Below are 19,758 nucleotides of genomic sequence, written 5' to 3' on the forward strand. Positions count from 1 at the left end.
CCTCTTTCTTATGCTATAGTTTTGTTATAGTTTCCATATATCATGGAAACTGGAACTTGAAGGAATATTTGAGGTTCAGTTAGTCCAACTTTATCTTATAAATTAATGAACTGAGACTCAGAGTGGTGAAGTCAGCTACTCAGTCAAGATTATAAATCAAGTTAGTGCCACGTTCATGCCAGCACCAGAAGTCGCTTCTCGGTCCAACATTCTATAATCAATTACGTATTCCTTCTCACAGAAGAAAAAGGTGATGAGGGCCTTAAAATGTTGACATCACACACAGGATAATGTGCAATGTTCCTTTGCCTCCCACCTTTGGGAGACTCTGCAACCACAGTACTGCAGCAGGAAAAACAGGTCAGAGTACATGGTCACATGTGAGGCTTTGGACGTTTGAAGAATTGAGGCCTTTTTGCTGAGAGAAATGTAAAGTCGAAAAAATGCATTTTAAGCACAGTAGTAACAGGGTTAGATTAGTATTTCCTAAATGATAGAGCTACAGTGGAAGGGTTCAAGGATGGTGCAGGGTGGGAATGTGGGTTTTCCTTGGTATGCTGTTGGAAGAGTCTAGGTATAATGTCAAGATTAGAATTAAAAGATTGTGAAGAAGTATAATTGGCATGCTGGGGAAATGATAGGTGAGAGCAAAAGCAATGGGAAAGTCTCCCAAAATTATGGCTTGGAAAACAGGATGAATAGACACCAGATGAATAACCTGTTTATATTTACAGCTCCTTCTAGGTGAAATTTTTTTTAGATTTGGCCTCTTGTCAAAGTCAGCAAGGCAGGGTGAGGGCTGAAGTAGAATGGGTCAAAGCTCTTTGGTGCTAGTCTTTCTGTTGCTCTCACCCTGCTTCTGGAGCACAGTGTGTTGTGGTTGTGCACACAGGCATGGGTGAATAACTATACATGTGAGGAAGCATCTGCTCCTTTGGTCATCTTCCCTCAGTTAACAGCTCTGATACAAAACTATTTGTCAAAACAAAATTCATTTCTGAGAGCACCATTTTACATGCACCTGTGATCTGCCAAAAAATGTATTTTCAAAAAATAGAATAATCCAATTGTACTTCTTAAGAGTTCATTAAAGTACAAGGCCAACTCTATGCCGATCCAAAGACAATCTTTGTCTCTCTCTCCTTCCTTCCTGTTCTTTCTTCTTTATAAATAAAAATGTATGCATATTATAGGGCACATGAGCCTGACAGAGAGAGGAGAGAGTCAGGGAGAGAGAAAGTAAAAAAGCATCTCACCTCAGGGGATTTGGCCACTACACAAGCTCTTCTCCTCCATTCTCTCCTCTGGATCTTGGGCATGACTGCACATGAGACATGTGTTTTTTAAAGCTGCTGGTCCAAGACTCAAACTGTACAGAAGGCATGCGGGATCTAGCCACCTTAACCACCCATACCACCTGCTGGTCCCAGCAGATGTTTCTTATACTGGTCAAGTATCACAACAGGAGTGATAAGAAAACACTCAATGGAAAGTCTGTATAATCCCCATTGTAAGTTAGAAGCAATTTTGGATTCAAATTTCAGGCTCCTTCTTGATTTTGTATTTATTTATTTAGAGAAATTTTTGTTATAGGGTCTGTATGCTTGCCAGGGACGCAGAAAGTGAGAAATCACCTCAGGGAGGATGGCCATGTTGCAGTTCCTCTCCTCTATTCTCCTCTCGGGATTTTGGGCATATGTGCACGTGCCTGACATGAGTTTCAAACCACTGGTTCTGGGATTTGAACTAAGGTCAACCATGTGGGAGTCCAGTGCCTTAACCACTGGATAAGTGCTGCCCTCCATCCCACTGATTTTTTTTTCCTTTTTCTGGAGAGGTTTTTGCTATAGGGCACATGTGCTCGCCAGACAGAGAGAGACAGAGAGATAGAAAGCGAGAAATCACCCCCAGAGGGGATGGTCATGCCACAATCCCTTCACCTCCATTCTCCTCTCGGAATCTTGGGCACGCACGCACACACGCCTGGCGTGAGTTTAAGCCGAGTCCAGGACTCGAACTGTGGTTGACTATGTGGGAGTCCAGCGACATAGCCATTATGCTAACTGCTGGTCCCAACCCACTGATTTTTTAAAAAATATAGCTAGGATCGGGAACCAGCAGTTAGCGTAATGGCTATGTCGCTGGACTCCCATGTAGTCGACCGTGGTTCACGTCCTGGACCTGGTGGCTTAAAACTTACGCCGGGCACGTGTGCGTGTGTGCCCAAGATCCCGAGAGGAGAATGGAGGAGAAGGGATTGCGGCGTGACCATCCTCTCTGGGGGGTGATATCTCGCTTTCTGTCTCTATGTCTCTCTCTGTCTGTCTGGCGAGTGCACGTGCCCTATAGCGAAAATCTCTCCAAAAAAAAAAAAATATATATATCTAGCTAGGATTGCAGTTGACTTACATATGGGGATAGACATCCTAGGAAGAAGTTGATAAAGGAAATGGATTACAGTAACTGTTTTTTTTTTTTAAAAAACAAACAAACAAACAAAGAAACAAAAAACAACACACAACATAGGCTGAGCAATTCTGCAAGATGTATCATCTAAGCACAGAGACATGGTGGCTTGTGAAATCTGAAGGGAATGTAGACAAGGGAAGTTGTCCGGGATGGTGAGACTCCACGGAATTCCTACATGATTACTGTTGCTTCCATTTCTCTCACTGTGGCAGTGAGTGTCTCACTGTGGTTCCATCCATCCATCCTGGTGCCAAGGAAGGAGCCAGGTGTGGCCACACAAGTTGAGGTTGCAGGATCAAGGCTGGGCTGCATTCTAGCTCCAGGGGATGAAAAGCAGGGAGCATTTCACCTGAAGGAGGGCTATTCTCTGGACCAGAGACAATAACATGGACTTTTTTTTTGTAAAGAGAGATTTTTGCTATATTGTGCTCGCTGGAGAGACAGAAAGTGACAAATCACCCCCTGGGAGGGATGGCCACACCGTAATCTCATCTCCATTCTCCTCTTGGGATATTTTAGGGATGCATGAACGTGTTTGGCGTGAGTTTCAAGCAGCTATGTCTGGGACTTGAACTCCAGTTAACCATCTGAGAGTCCAGCAACGTAATCCTTATGCCATCTGTTGGTCCCTACATGGCGATTTTTTCCAGGCTTGGTAACACCTCGACTGTTCCTGCAGATCCTCATGTGATTAGCATTGGACTGCACATTAATAGTAGGGTGGGCCATATGCCTTCAGGTTTGCAATTTGTCTGCTGCTTTTTTGTTTCTTTTTTTACAAGAATTGTACATTCTTGTTTCCTTACAAACCTGATCTGAGCCACAGAACAAATGGAGACTTTTTTTATTCTTTTGGTAAGGCAAACAATTCTCTGGAATGAAATTCTTGTTTTTGAAAGTATAATATTTGAAAGTATAATATTCACACACTGAGTAGTAATGGTCAAATAAAACACTCTCAGATTGCTTAAGAGTTTAATATGTAAAAGCCGGTTTTATAGATTAGTGAAATTTAGCTTTAAGATGATTGGATTCGGGAATGTTTAATAGTATTTGACTAATCGCTAAATTTAAATTTTACATTTGTCGATGCTGTGGGCAGGAGCTATGATTCACATCTGATCAATGGACTATGGCAAAGGTGGCAGAAGCAGCTTTCTCATTCGTTGGGTCACATGAGACGCTGTCTTGCTAGCAGACCCAGTTTAGAGTTTCTCCTTGTTTCTGGCTTTGAAGAAGCAGACTGCCGAGAGTCCGACAACCACTAGGAAATGAATCCTGCCAACCAACCGAGAGAGCATGGCAGGGAGAGGCTCCTTCCTCAGCCCAGCCCCCAGATGACACCCAGCCCCGGCTTTTGGCTTATCCGTTGCCTGCAGTCTCACAAGGGACCCGGCAAAACCATGCCCCGACTCCTGGACCACAGAAATGGAGATAATAAATGTGTCTGCTCCCGGCTGCCAAACTGTGGTGATCTGTCATGCAACAATAAAGAACGGCTCCGGATCTGGGCTCTAGAAGTGAGGTCCTGCTGCCACAGATGCCTACATATGTGGGCATGGCTTGGGAGTCAGGCACTGGGCAGAGACTGGAAGAATTCTGAGACACATAACAGAGAAGAAAAAAAAGCTGAAAACATAAAACCTCCTTGATGACGCCCAATTTTATACTAACAAAAGTGTTTATGGCTAAGGATAAGAGGAACATGACAACAACAGATCTGGTCTTAAGCTCGATGGCGATGACTAAGCAGATCCTGGTGCAGGCATCTTTGGGATGCCACTTACTGTTTGGGTATATAAATAAAGAGGTAATTTTCTGAACATATATTTAAAATTTATTATATTTCTTTCATGAGAGAGCACAAGAAACAGGCACCCGCAAGGAGGTCTCATAGCTCCATAATCCCTTCCCTCAGCGTTCCAGTCAGCCAGGATCATGGGTGAGTGCACACAGCGTATTTCTGGTTAACCCAGGATCCAAACCCCCATCAACCATGTGCCTCCAGTACTGCAGAGTGGCAGGCACTATTTGTGACACCATGACTGGGCCTGAACATATTTTTGACTGGCCACATCATGAGTAAAGTGATACTTTGGTTCCTAAAATGAATACTTAGTATTGACAGCAAGGATAAGCTGATTCTCCTTCAGAGATAAATGATATAAATTTGACTCAACAAGAACATTTATATGTATATATATATACACACATGCACACCCATAAACCCTAAAATTTAAAAATGAAATTCTCTAGTGCTGTTTAAAGCCTTCATAGGCAACCAAATATTTATATAAATGTACGGATTTTGTTCCCTTCTAATCTCTTGAAGGGTCCTTACAGCATTTAGTGTATACATTATTTATTTTTTTTTAAATCTTGTAAAGACTGAGTAACTCAGGGCCAGCAGGTGGCATGGTAGTTAAGAGTGATGGACTCCCATATGGCCAACTACCATGCGAGTCTCAGGCCTGGTGGCCTGCTTTCTCATTTTCCCTCTCTCTCTCTGTCCTTCTCTGATCAAATTAAAAATAAATCAATAAAGTTAAAATAATTCTGTGAAAAAAGAAATAAACGCTGGGTAACTCTATAATGCAGTGAATGAGCCTCTGATGTCATGCCAGTGTTAACTCTGGGCTAAACACATACAATACAGAAAGTATTAAACAGAAAATTGGAGCTTTCAATGCATTTACCATTTTTATTTCGCTATGCAGAAACATACATTCACCATGGGTTGTGATGCAGTTGACAGTGTAATGGAGAATATATCTTTTTGAAGGCTATTTATAACTAAACACTAAATAGTTTTAATTACAGTGGAAATTCTGTACAGTTTAAGGCTTGGTTCTGAACTAGATTGTAAATATGGACCAGATTTGGAAATAAAACTTTTTTTCAAGTAAAAGAAGAAAAATTAATTAAAAAACACAAGGAAAAAAAACGAAAGAAGAAAACAAAGCAACAGAAGCCCAACAGGTTTTCCTGGAGTGAAATTTCATAATGTTGTAAACTAATAAAAATACAGGTTTTCTTCCCAAAATAACAACAATTTACATATTTAGGACTTGTTAGGAAACTCTGAGAATGTCCTGGATTGAACGCAGACCAAAGCAGACAACAGGAAAAAAAAATCACATTAATATGCTAAAATCAGTACTACCTTATAACAAATTAAATTAGATACACAAAGCAAGATTGTAAGCATTAAATATTTCCAGAGGGTCAGAAAGTCATTACTGTTTATGGGTGAGAGTAAGAAAACCAGATGAAACAAGGACAAGATTCAAGTTGTTTACTGCATAAACTCGGTTATTGGCACATCTAACCTGGGATAAATCTGACACACTGGACCTATACAGCTTCTAGCATTTTAGGGTAATCTTCATTTATCTGTAAACAAAAGATCTGTCACCTAAGAAATTGCAATTTTGTTTTGACTTGAATAATAATAAACTATGAAAGGCATGAATTGTTTATGTGTTACATGAAATCACTGTTTATATTGCTGGTTATGAACGTGCAGGAATAGCTGAAAACTTAGACATTTTGTGAAAATTAAAAATGCTGCTCTTTTGTACTTTTATCGTTGCTTCATGCAGTATCAGTTTAGTGATGCTGATTCAGATTGCTTTATTATGGGAAGATCTCTCTGCCAGTGTCTTTATTAGTGGTCAAGGTCAATTCTTCTGGATTGAAATTTTCCACGGACAGATACAAGTCAGTTGAGTTAGAAGAAGGAACTCCAAATAGGCTCTGGTTTTCCTAACGGTTTGCATGACTGGATTCATGTGCAAACTAAGTTATTCCTGTAGAAAAGAGATTTGGTTAGTTACTCATTTGAAAACATCCGAGAGTTTTTCTCAGATCAAAGTCACAAAAAATGTGTCTTGGGGGTTAAAATGCTCTTTTGACACGATACTGTAATACCCCAGACTAAGTCATGGCTTTTCCTTCGATAATGGCTGATGATAGGCTTTTCCTTAAATAACATCACTCAAGTGGCTGAAGCTCACTGAAGAAATCTTATTTTTGCCTTCCATCTTCCAAAATATATTATAATCAGAATATAATGAGTGATTTTTATATTTCTTTTTTTCTTTGAGAGATGCTACTTATTGATGTATGCTTCTTAATGTTAGAGACTTGTAAAAGTTTTACCACATCGCCAAGTGTGCAAGTAGCTTAATTGTTGCATTCAGCATTCAAAACCCTCTCAAAGATGCGCATGGCCCCATGCGTTCTTGCATGGCAGGTTAGTAAGCATGACTAATCTGTGCATGGCGCTGGCCAAACTGCAGTTGGAAAGGCATGCACGTTCTGGAGGAAAGCAGGACCACAGAACTGTACTTCCGCCTTCTCCTGAGACACAAAGCTACTCTAAGAGGGAAAGTTATTCCAAAGAATGAAGAAATATAAAACATCCAAAAAAGAAACAAGTGCTCAGGTTTCAGATTAAAAAGTCAAACAGAACAGAAAAAAAATGACATAAACACAACAAAAACCAAAAACACATGAAAGCATAAACACGGCTATAACCAAACACACTGAAGAGAAAGCTTATGATGGGATAAAGCTGCCATTGGAAGAAAAAAGGAGCACATCTTATTTTCCTAGTATTTGGAACACATACGGACTGCATCTCTCAAAACACAACTGCTTGAGTTCTGATTAGGCCATACAATGGGTAAAATCAAATTTGATGTTTCAAATTTGGGTAGTGAAGAGTGCAAGGCATGGATTAAAAGGGGGACAAAATGAGACCATTCATGCAAGCACTCTGCCTTCCTTTATCCTCCAGCTGGCGGTATATGCAAGAAATCTGTAATATGGAAGCTCCAAGCGTAAGACAAACTGGCACAGCCAACCAATTCACCGTTCTTTGGTTACCAGCCCTACAAATGCCAATGAGAGGAAAAGGAAGGAAGGAATTGGGTGAAAGATGGGAGGGAAGTGCCCCATGCCACATGCTAGCCTCAGCAAGCCTAGAGAATCGGCATCACCTCTTACCTCTGGTCAATCCTCTCCATCCTCTGGTGTGATCTCTGTCTCTTTATGGACCACTACTTTGGTCACTGACATGTCAGGGTGCTGCTCTTTGGCCTCTTTAATTGCCTGAGCCAGCGCCTATCCCCGGGAAATCACAGAAGGGCAAAAACAAAAAGGAGGTGGAACATGCACAATCAGTAGCAAGGTGGAGACTTATGAGCTAGATCTATATCCACAATTTACAAATGAGGTACAATGGTTACAAAAGGAACTGTACATCTGATATAGGAAAGTTAATTTGGAAACTTCTGGAATACATGCTGGACCAGAAGAATAGCATTGGGAATAATAGGGCCAATGAGATTTTCTCTGTCTCTCTGCCAGGGTATCTAGCATCACACATACTACCTGGTCATGGTCAATGTCTGCATCTCCTGTGATGACTATTCGCTTCTCAATTCTCGTCTCTGAAATGCCTCCTTTCACAGTCTACAAGCAACAAAGAAAAGCATTATGTATTTACTCACTAGAAGGAAAGATCATTATACAATGGGAGGAAGTGGCAGAAAATGTTTTTAGTAACACCATTCACTCTTCAAGAGCAGAAATAAAATTCGATGGTACTTATTAACATTTTTAATTTCAGAAGCAAGGACAGAGTGGGATCCTTTGGATTTGGCTGGCCAGTGTTTCTGGAACATCTTTTACATATCAAGTACTAGGGTAAGCATTAAGCACAAAAAATGAGAATGCATTTCTTTTTTTTGTAAATTAGCCAGAGGGTGCATGTACTTGCGAGAGAAAGAGAGAAAGCCCTCCCCTCCCCATGGGGTAGGGTCAAACTGCAACCCGTTCTCCTCCATCTCTCCCTCCTTTTGGGAGTTTGGGCTTACACACACACCTAGCATGTTTCTCAAGCTACTAGGTCTGAGACGTGAACAACTTGGATGGTCATGTGGGATCCAGCTGCCTTAACCACCAAGCATGAGCTGGCCTGAGTATTCATATCTTCACACTGAAACTAGCTCACGGAAACAAGTGCACCACAACCCTGGAAGCTGTTAAAGCTCCCTTTGTAGCTATCAGTAACCCGAAAGTTAAGGAACTGTTTGCTGGTGCAGCCCACACGGTAACATTTCTGAATGGGTGACTTTCTCTAACTCTCAAGGAATGCCTTTCCCCCCTTAATTGATTTCTTTCCTGAGTAAGAGACGGAAAGAAAAGACAAGCACCTTCTACAGGATCCCATGCTGTACGACCCCCATCTTCCTAGGCGGACAGATTCAGTGTGTGCACTTGGCATCCCTCGGTCAACTGGGGAACTGAACCCGTGATCTTTCATACGGATTCGGTTCTGTTTGAGCAGTACATTCCTGCTATCCCACCAAGCTAGCCCACCACAGGGAATGCTTTTATCTGTCCCACTGTACTTACTTTGGTGATATGTGTGGTGGTTGTGGTGCTGGTGGTTTCAGATGTGATCGTCTGTGCGCTCATCAGCACGCCAGGCTCCAGATCAGCACCAGGATCGACCTGAGCAAGCACAGGGATAGACACCTCATCAGCCTGGTGTTCATACGTTCTCCACAAAAGTCTGCTGTGCTATTTAATGCTGACTTAGTTAAAGTCTGCTGTGCTATTTAATGCTGATTTAGTTAAAGTCTGCTGCGCTATTTAATGCCTATTTAGTTACATCCCGCAATCACCATTCCCTTCAATCAGAATCTGGGAGCTGCCACCAAGAGGAAGAACTCAGTACGGCCAGAGTGGTCATGACAACACCAGGACTTTCGAAATGTGAACCGAGTGACTGTTTTTCTCTATCTGTGACTAGGGAAATAGGTTTTGGAGCCTTTTCCTACACTTCTAGATACAGAAAGACCTGGTAAAGTCCTGCTGCTCCAAGATCAGGAATGAAGTAATAACGATTGCATTGCTCTGAACAGAGATGTCTAACTGCTGGATTCTGTAAGTCTTATGGATTAAATATCCTACAGTTAAAGTCATGCACTAGGCCATACAAGGAGGTAGGACAGGAAGTGCCAGAGCTCTGGTCTTCGCTGACTCGCCTACCTGTGAGGACTCATACGTGATGGTTTTTGTTTCGGTGTGAACTACTGGCACTTCCTTGGTAGACATTTCTAGCTTCACTCCTCCCGGAGAAATACTGCCAAAACTGATGGTTTCAGTCTTCACAGTTGATGACTGTACCAATGGGAAGTAAGCAATGTGGCTGTTAGAGTTTGCACAAACACACTTTTGTTTTTCCCCCTTCTTCTGTGTTGGCTGTCAGTGCAGGTTAGTACAAAATAATGTTTATATAGTACTTCAGAGGTGAGTTGGAGAAAGAGGTATACAACACATAAGAAGGGCCTTCAAAAAGGTCATGGAGTGGAACCAGCAGTTGACATGATGGCTGTGTCGCTGGACTCCCATGTGGCTGACCACGGTTCGAGTCCCAGACTTGGTGGCTTAAACTCATGCTGGGCACGTGTGAGTGCATGCCCAAGAGGCCAAGAGGAAAATAAGGAGAATGGATTGTGGCATGCTTATCCCCTAGGGGATGATTTCTCACTTTCTATCTCTCTGTCTCTCTCTGTCTTTCTGGTGAGCACACGTGCCTTATAGCAAAAACTTCTCAAAGAAAAAAAGTCATGGAAAATGCATACAATGAAAAAAGCTAAGCATGGATTTATACAAGTTTTGCACCCAAATTTGTACACTAATTCCATTCTTTCTACAAACATTTTGAAGTCTCCCTGTATATGCAATAAAGTCTAGCATCTTTAATATGGAATACTCTAGATAAAGGAAAGTTGTTATTATTATTATTATTATTGTTTTGCTATAGGGCATGTGCACTCACCAGAGAGGTAGAGAAAAAGTGGAAAAGCACCCCCCACCCCAGGGGCGATGATCAAGCTGTGATCCCTTGTCTTTTTTCTCCTGGCATTGCTTTTTTTTCCCAAGCTGCCAGGTCCAGGACTTGAGCCATCAGTTGGCTATGTGGGCTCCAGCTGCTTTAACCACTACACCACTAGCTGGCCCATAAAGGAGAATATTTTTTAGGAAATTAAAAAAAAAAAACCCTATAAATAAGTTTTTTTTTTTTTGCTTTTTAGACAGAAGAGACAAGTAGTAAAAAATTAACCTCCTATATATTTTAAGAATATTAATAAAAAGGGATAAAAAATAAAGTTCTGGGTATGCCTCTTTTCTCTCTCATAGAATAAATAAATTAACTTAGAAAAATAAAGTTCTTGGGGCCAATGGCCCAGTGGTAAACACAATGTGCTACGAGGCTGACCCACATGGGATGGTTCTGTGTTCAAGTCCAATGACCTCCCTGACTACATCAGGTACACACATGTCTGTGATCCAGGGATGGATAAGGCGGAAGGTGGACTGGAGCATCGAGATCCTATTGGAGTGCTGTTTCTCTGTCTCTGTTTCTCTTGCTCATATTAAAAATAAAATAAAATAAAGAATAAAGCTCTGCATTTGATATCTGAGTGAGCAATTTTTGGTCCTTCTGGATAAGTACAAAAAAATATATATCTGAGGGCAACTCCATAGACTAGTGGCTAAGGGAGCTGAATCCCACATGGCTGACCATAGTTTGAATCCCACCCCTGGAGGCTTGAAAAACATGCTGGGCACATGTGCATGTGTGCTTCAAATCCTGACAGGATGGAGAAATGGAGGAGAAGGGATTGTGGCATGACCATGCCCCAGTAGGGGGTGCTTTCTCCTTCTTTCTGTTTCTCTGGCTCTCTCTGGCAAGTTCATGTACCCTCTGATAATTAAAGACATAAAATTTATGTAATTTCCTAATATCTAGGCTGACTACGTACTTGCCAAGGTTGCTGCCAACTGCAATAATTTCAATGGGAGTAAAAACTAGTATCTGTAGCTATACATTATTAATATCAACAGGTATGTTTACACATGACCCACAAGCTAGAAAACAGCATGGAGACCCAATTGCTATGCAAGAAGGAAATAAGAGGAGAAACAAACTGCACAGAGAACGGTATAAAGTAAAACCTAGCTCCACCTTTACATTTATTTAAATTTTAGAACATTGCATATCAGTTTTACCTTAGTGTTAAAAATAACATTAGCTACTAGTTACCTCCAAATGAGGTTTTTGTTCCAAAGTTTCGGAAACATGGATAGTTGCACTCAGCTCTTCTTCTTGTGCCTGGGATGCTGTGGTTGTATCTTTTGATTGGAGTACAGATCTCTCGGCCTCCTCCCCTCTCTCCTCTTTAGCCCCCTCAATCAGAGCAGAGCCCTCTTTCGTCTTAACACTAGACACATCTGTAGGTGTGGGCTGTGCTGCAGCATCCACGTCATCCCCAGCGGTGTAAGAAGCATCCCCACTTGCATGCACATTCATCACATGTCTCTCCTCCACCAACACAGTTTCCTGTACCACCTTCTCAGTGCTAAGTGGCTGATGGTGTGGGCTGGGTTCTGTCTCTGTTCCACTGGACTCTGTCTTGGTTTCCATTTTCTGCATGGGAAAAGATTATAGTGTCAGTGTGACTTTCCATAAAACTAAGGTTTTTTTTTTTTTTTTAAAGTCGCCATTCACCAGGATGACTAAAGCCAACTCAAGTACTCATGAGCAGAAACAGTGGCAGAAAATACAAATTAACTTTCTCTCCTCCCACTAGAATCTTTGATGCATGCCCCTACTGCCTCCTCTCCCCACGAGAACCTGTGTTGCTACTCCAGGATATCCGCAAAACAAACAGAATACAAAATGCAATTAAAAAACAAAAACTGAAAGCAGCACATTCACACTGGTTTTGGCTGCTTTCTTAGACCAAATAGGTGAGATAAAATGATTTTAAGAATTAAATGCTATTACAATGTCTCAATATGACCTCCTTCTGAATATCTGAAGAACAATCTTGAAATGGAACTAAAGGCACATGAGACACATGCCAAGCAGGCACAAAGCACAATAGATGAAAACATCTTCAAGGCGTTGAAGGCAAAGCCACCTGGGTGCAACACACACACACACACACACACACACACACACGAAAAGGCATACAGCAAGGCAAAGGGGCAGTTAGAAACACTAAGGATAGAAGCAAAGAGCCACCTGAACCCAGCTTTGAGAAGTGGTAGTGACCCCTCCTATGAATTCTGTTGGTTTTCGCGCAGACTCTAATAAACTGAGGATTTCAGAGCCATCCATGAGCTTTTCACCAGAAGACTGCTTGGTCTGAGTGAAGAGAAAAATGTAGAATCAAGCACGAGAGAGAGACATGTGTGCAGGCACATACACATTCACAGCTTGTTAGACAAAATTCTAGGCAGAGGAAAAGGGGCAAAGGAATGAAGGGATCAAAGAGACAGTTTGGAAACGGAAAAGAATGGGAAATAAAATAGCAAAGTGGGGTGACCATGAGCTCTGGTTTGCTAAAGCGGAGAGAGTTATTAGGATTAGGGTGGCGCCGACTCAAGCAGATCATTTTTTTCCCCTTCATTGCAAGCCACAGCAGCACTATCACATCTCAGGAACGGGGAGCTGGAAATAAAACCGAAAATGTTTTAATGCTTACTTTGGACTGCGCTATTGATTTAACCATGAAAAAATAAAAAAGCTGGGTTGGCTGCTCTCAACATAAAGCCAAACAGCAAGAAAAACAAAAAGGTTTGGGGTGGAAGGGCACTGCCTCAAAAAATGTCATGCCAGAATCTCAAGCTGTGGCCCCAAGGCCAGCCTCTGGTTACCACCACTCGGGACGCTGCTGACTCGGTGACGTAATGAGCTGTAGCAACGGTGAAGGCCGGCTCCTGTGAGTACCTCCACTCCGACAGGCTCTTCCTTCGAGGACCAAAGAGTCCCACTTTCAAGACCTCACTCTCTGGCACCAGCTCTGTCCTGCTGAGCCGTCTACTCTCCGGGCCTGGGTGGACAGCTATGTCCTTTCCCAGCTTTGGAACCTTGAGGTCATCTTCTTCAGGACTCTGCCGCCGGGACTCGGCTTCCTTGATGGGCGCCAGGGATTCGGACAATTTCCGCCTGGGTGACTGGACCTCGGGTCCCCTCTTAGATCTCTCATCAGTGACAGCTTCCAGGACTTCGTATTCTGCCAGGCCAGGAACAACCTTCACTGTCTCTGATACTCCTTTTTCCATTTTCTGAAGAGCTGCCAGTGTGGAAGGTGACACCACTTTTTCTGTCTCTTTAGTTTTCCCCGTCATGGTCACGATTCTTCCTGAGACGGTGTCATAGGATTTTCCTAGGGTGTATATTTTCTGTCTGTTTTCTTCTTTCAACTGCAAGTCTTGGGCCAAGTCGTCGAAGCTATGCATTTCAATAGTGCTAGATTTTAACATGTCAGCTGGGATGTCACCAGTTCTACTGCTCACGGTCACCACCTTGTAAGTCACAATCTTTTTCGAATCACCATCAACTACCTCAGTGGGTATTTTTTCTACAATAACCCAATCCTCTGTGCCCTATATTTGAAATATAAAAGCTACATTAGAAATTCTGAAGGTATCTCATTTCTAAAATAAGAATCCTCTAAGAAAATCAGGGTCAGAGCTACACACAGGTCTGTGATGTTGCTGCCCAGGGCTGATGTCATTATCTAATGATCATGGGCTGCAATCTCCTCTCTGAAATTTATAAACTATAACTTTTAACTAGGAATACATTCTGCAGGTAGACTTACAATTCCAGATTTCTTTCAATAGGAACATACCTTGGTGGTAAGTTTTGCAAGAAACACGTTTGATCTTATCTGTACCTCTGGATCATTTTGTATTTTAAGATTAAGAAATATTCTTGAAGTTGTACAAGCTGTTAGCTTTTTGTGTGTGGACATAAAAGGAGTCTTCCATGTGAAATATAGTAGAATACTTCCTATTTTGTTGTTCTCACAAAGAACTTTCCACCCTTCTGTAAATTTCTATAAATATAATTTTCCATGTTTACAACTTGCGCTTCCTAACAAAGGGAAGTAAATCCACTCTAGCACTTATTATTCAATAAATATTGAGCGTGCCTGCATCTGAGGCATTATAATTAAGTAGTTTCCACTGACAGGACATGGTTGGAGCCTTTCATAAATACATCGTGATCTGTAAAGTGTTCCACTCTTATTTACAACTGACGTTCACTGTCTCAGTAGTTTTTTTTCCCCATTTTCCTTAGCTCCAGTAAGACAGAAAAAATGAAAGTTAAGAAACCTTTGTGTTCAGGGAGGCTAACAGGATGTGACGTATGATAGCTAACTAACCTAACAAATGAGAGGGAAGAGGAATTGAACCCAAAGCAGGTGAGCATGCTGGTTTATACAGTACACTATGATGTTTTCTACTTTCATTTTAATCATAGCCCGAAAACTTACATCTAGAAACATGTGTGCCTTAATAAAAACAATGGTAGACTGAGCGATATGCTAGTGCTGTTCAATGAAACGAATGGAAAAAATAACCTCTAGGGTTGATGGGACAGTTTTCTGGAAAATTATTTGACGAGACGTAACCACAGAGTCGGCAGAGTCTCCTTCCTGCATTTTCTTTATCACACTTGGCTAGTGAGAAAACCAATAAAAGTTCAGAACTTGAAAAATCAGTCAGGGTCATCTAAATTAGCATCATTCTATGAGTAAAAACAAGCAGTAAAAAGTTTTGAAAAAATTATCATTAGAAAGTATAACTGCAGTGCTTTGATGACAATATACAGATATATTCACCCATGAATAGAAGCCATAAAAAAACAGAGCACAACTGGCAACTAAAACATTAAGAAATTCTCTTTTCCCTTCCCCAGAATTTGAACCATGTGAGAATCTTTAAAATATGACAATTTATAGATTTACCTTAGTTTTAACAAGATACACTTAAAGAGGAAAATAAAAGCCAAAGGCATTTTCATGACGCTGAGTCTGAGGAGCAATTCTTTGGGAGAAATCTTTTATGTTTGCTTTTTACCTGAGACTCAAGGAATGGTGACGTTCCTTGATGTAAAAATATAACTTTTTCAGAAATCTCTCTTTCTTCTTTGGTCTGTTTGAATAAATGGGGTTGGGTTGGAGAAGAGGAAGTAGACAGTTTCCAAAAAAGCAAGTTAGGAAGAGAATCTTTTATTGTACTATCTATTTCGCAATATTAATTAATTTTTCCCTTCAGAAGTAAATTATTTTTTTTAATTCATAGATGGTCTGAAACCATCTAAAAATTTAATAATGATTTCCAAAGAGTAATAACGTTTGTTTCTGCAAGCTCAGAACATGCAAAGTAACATAAAGGGTTTTTAGCATTTGAAATAGTATTTATATTAGTTATCTATAATTCCCCGAAAGTGAGTATTAATAGAAACATGAGAGGCAGCCAGGTGGCACGGCGGTTAAGGTGGCTGGATCCCGAATGACTGACTGTGCAGTTCATGTCTTGGACCTGGTGGTCTGGAAAACATGCCAGGTATGTGTGCACGTGTGCTTAAAATCCTGAGAGAAGAATAGAGAAGGGAATGTGGTGTGGTCACCACCCCTGACGCAGGTGCTTTTGCGCTTTCCCTCCCTCTCTGTCTCTTTCTCTGTCTCCCTCTGCTGAGACCACATGCCTTATAGCAAAATTTTTAAAAATTTAAAAGTAAAAAAAAAAAAATTTAGGAATAAATTGTCACTTCAATTTCCCAAGTTTGCTTGTATTCTCCATTCACGTGCTGCTTGTTATAGTGAAATAGAGACAAGGTGACTGTATTATCCACTGATTTGAATAAGCCCACTTAGATTGATTTCTTTATTGTCCCACAAATAAACAAAAAAATACACAGGTTATAGTTTTATTTAAATAGAAATGGTGAATCATTTTTGAAAATTTATGTGAATTTTATAACATGATAAATAATTTTTGGGAGTCAATTTCAAAATATTTTGTTGAAAAGTTAAGTATATCCACTCATACTTTAAGATATAAGGGTCTTCAACAAGTTCATATATATTATGAAAATACTAAGCATTTCAAAAATATTTTGCACTAAAATAAACTCATACTTTAATTTCATTTTCCATAGACTTTTTAATACCTTTGTATAAATTAAGAAACACTAAAGTAAATAATTCATGTTAGAACCTTTTTTTTAACCTTTTAAATATATTTTATTCTTTTTAGTATTAAATAGGTATAATTCAAGTGATAATATATTAGCTAATAAGTCGATCTCTGCATAGCATACACCCTTATAGAAGGGGAACTGAAAGGATATTTTGGAACAGTAACTTAAAAAACAATTAGGCGAAGTTCAAAGTTCCTAGTAATAAAACTCTTAAAATAAATCTTATCATTCTAAAAATATTGCGTTATGAGAACTATTTAAAATTCCTGTCTGTTGTCTACAAATTTATTATCATTGACCCATGAGAAGTTGTAGGGGAACATCTGGATTATTCTGTAGGATCTACAGACAGATTTTGATAATACCATTCTCACATGAGCTTTTCTAGTGAGAGACCAATAACCATTTCCAAAAGGGGAAAACAAGAAACCCATCCTGCTGCATTTTAGAAGGCACTGGAAAAGGCAAAATGTACCATGTGAAATCTTTCTTTCTTTCTTTTTTTTTAAAATTTGAATCATAGCCTCTTTTTCAAATAGAAATGAAAAATCAGAAAAGGTCAAAATTACAGGTACCTTTCAGAGTAAAACTGCTAGGCCTCTAATTATAGTCAGTGAGCTAAATATTATTCCTTAGACAAAAGCTTAAAAAAAAAAAAAAAAAACCCAGCAGCAGAAAACAGCAAAATAGTGGTTTTCAGCATACCCTGTTGCCTGAAACCAGCTCATTTTAAAAATGTCTATGTCTAATAATTGCAAATGTCAACACTGTCTGCATTCAGAACTGTTTATATTCAAATAGGTAACATAAAGAGATAAACTTTAGAATTAAATTTTAATATAGTCAACCTACCAACCTAGTTGGCTCAGCTGATAAAGAAATGAAGAGGTGCTGACAAAGAAAAGCTGATCATCTCAAAATTTACTTTCTTAGGGTTTAAAATAGTCAGATGTATACCTTAACTATTTCATTTAGTTATTTAAACATTGATCTATATATCGTAAGAGGGAAACCAGGGCCTATACTGGCATGCAAAATTCACAAAGGTGTCATATATTCTTAGGTAATTAAAGGTTTCTACATTTCTTTTTTTTCAGGTGTTTGTCATAGGGTGCATGTGCTTGCCAGAGAGGAGAGAGGCAGATAGAGTGAAGTAAAGTGAGAAATTACCCCCTGGAGGTATGGTCATGCCTCCCTCTTCCTCTCTGGATTTTGGGTATACATGCACAAGTGTCTGGCAAGATTTTTCAAGCTGCCTGGTCTGGGACTTGAATTGCAGTTGGTCATGTGGGAGTCCAGTGCCTTAACCACCACATCACTGCTAGCTCCTCTACAAATCAATTTTAAGGAATAGGAAAATTTGCAAATAAAGAATCTATGAATAATGGGAACTGACTACACCAAGTGTCAAGCACAAGGCATTATTGTGCATGAACAAACCTGTAAAACTGCCATTCACACACAAAAAAATGACAAAAATGATTTTATGTAGGTACTAACAGATATTGCTTTTTAATTGGGATTTGGAAACTTGTATTCCAGTAACCAAATGCTAAGGAATATACTTCTATCATAGATTACGCTTAGGTGTGCCATAAAAGGCTGCCATGGGGAATGTCTGTGGATAGGGGATGCACATAGGACCCTGCACATACCCTTCTGATGTGTGGGGGCTCTGCATGTGTGTTTACTTGTCTACTTTACTAAGTGAATGAGGATTTGATACTGTCTGCTGCTTTGGGGCATCCCTGTGACTTGTCTATTATTAATTCAAGTATTTGAAACTTGATACCATTAATGATGATCAAATTCCCATTTATATAGTAAACATAAGATCTGCAGAATATAATCACCATTATTATCTCATTATGTATTTCTAATCATGTGTAAATTGTGGCACTTTATAAAAGTAACTATTTCTTTGGATTCAAGCACTGTAGCTAAAACAAAACAAAAGATGGCCACATTAAATGTACTTCTTGCAAAACTGGCTGATTGCTATTTAATTCATGTAAAATGGGCCATATTAAACAATAGGGTGATATCAAATCAGTAATGCACTTCGAAAAATGCCTTTTCTCCAAAATAAAAACTTTTGGTTGTAAACCAACATACTTTGTGTCTGGCTGAGAAGATAAACTTACTTTTTTTTTTTTTTTTTTTTTTTAATAACAAAACAGAAGCCATGGTTTTAACACAGAGACTGTCAATAATTTAAAGCACATAAACTTTCTGGTTGGTTCTGAAGCTATTTACAGGGACCTTGACTAGAGTATAAACCTGGATAGCATTGATGATCATCAGGTTCTGGAACACACAGCAACTGATCACCTAAAGACATCCTAGTTCTGGGATGTAAAGCTCTTTAGAGTTGCTTTTTCATAGCTCTTTTGATAATTAATGTTTATTTACACCTTTTTTTTTCCCCTCCAAATTTTGCTAGGGTGCCTGTGTTCACAGAGAAAGACAGAGAAAAGGTGAGGGATAAAGCACTCCCCAGTGGGTCATGCTCATGCCACAATCCCTTTTCTATTTGTCCTTTTACGATTTTGGTCATTCATGCACACATGCCTGGTTTTTATTTTTGTTTTGTTTTGTTTTAATTTGCAAGAGGGAACATGCATTTGCTGAAGAGAGACAGAGAGGAAAAGTGAAAAAGCATCCCTCCTGGGGGATGGCCACACTGCAAACCCTTCTCCATTTCTTCTTTGGGGATTTTGGGCATGCATGCATATGTGCCTGGCATATTTTTCCAGCTGATAAGTCTGAGACTCCAATCACTTAGCCATGTGGGATATAGTTTCCTTAACCACTAGGCCGTGGAGTCAGCCTGGTCAGCCTTGTTTTAGAAGTTCTTCTTTCTATCTGGCTAAGTTCTTTCTGCTCTCAGTGGTGGAGCACTGAGGTACTGCATCAACAGCCCTAGAAAAAGGTACTCGGCCAGCTTCTGGTATTTCCGAGTCTAAATAAACAAACTGCTTTGCTTTTCTGCACACATGTTTTTTAGCCTTTAATCACGTTGAAGAAATCCTTTCTTGGCCTCGATTTTTTCTGTGCTAACATAGAAAAGGCATCAACATCCAGGGAAAGTTCAGCATCTTCACTATATTACCCCTCCTTAAATTATTAACACTCTTGGAGCTAATCGGATGTGATTCTTTTTTTTTAAACAGTGTTTTAATTTTATTTAATTTAATTTAACTAGA

General features: G+C 40.0%; 1 protein-coding gene across 1 annotated transcript in view; it reads right to left on the minus strand.

Moving 5' to 3' along the window:
• Positions 1–5,146: 5,146 nt before the first annotated feature.
• Positions 5,147–19,758, minus strand: part of EPB41L3 (erythrocyte membrane protein band 4.1 like 3) — a 116,283-nt gene continuing 101,671 nt past the window's right edge. The window contains 7 exon segments of the mRNA XM_027771051.1: positions 5,147–6,278; positions 7,480–7,596; positions 7,867–7,947; positions 8,893–8,991; positions 9,532–9,663; positions 11,594–11,977; positions 12,578–12,700. Coding sequence (XP_027626852.1) covers positions 7,486–7,596; positions 7,867–7,947; positions 8,893–8,991; positions 9,532–9,663; positions 11,594–11,977; positions 12,578–12,700 — 930 coding nt within the window. The 3' untranslated portion in view covers positions 5,147–6,278; positions 7,480–7,485.

Source organism: Tupaia chinensis, unplaced genomic scaffold (assembly GCF_000334495.1).
Source record: "Tupaia chinensis unplaced genomic scaffold, TupChi_1.0 Scaffold000180_1, whole genome shotgun sequence".
Taxonomy (NCBI): domain Eukaryota; kingdom Metazoa; phylum Chordata; class Mammalia; order Scandentia; family Tupaiidae; genus Tupaia; species Tupaia belangeri.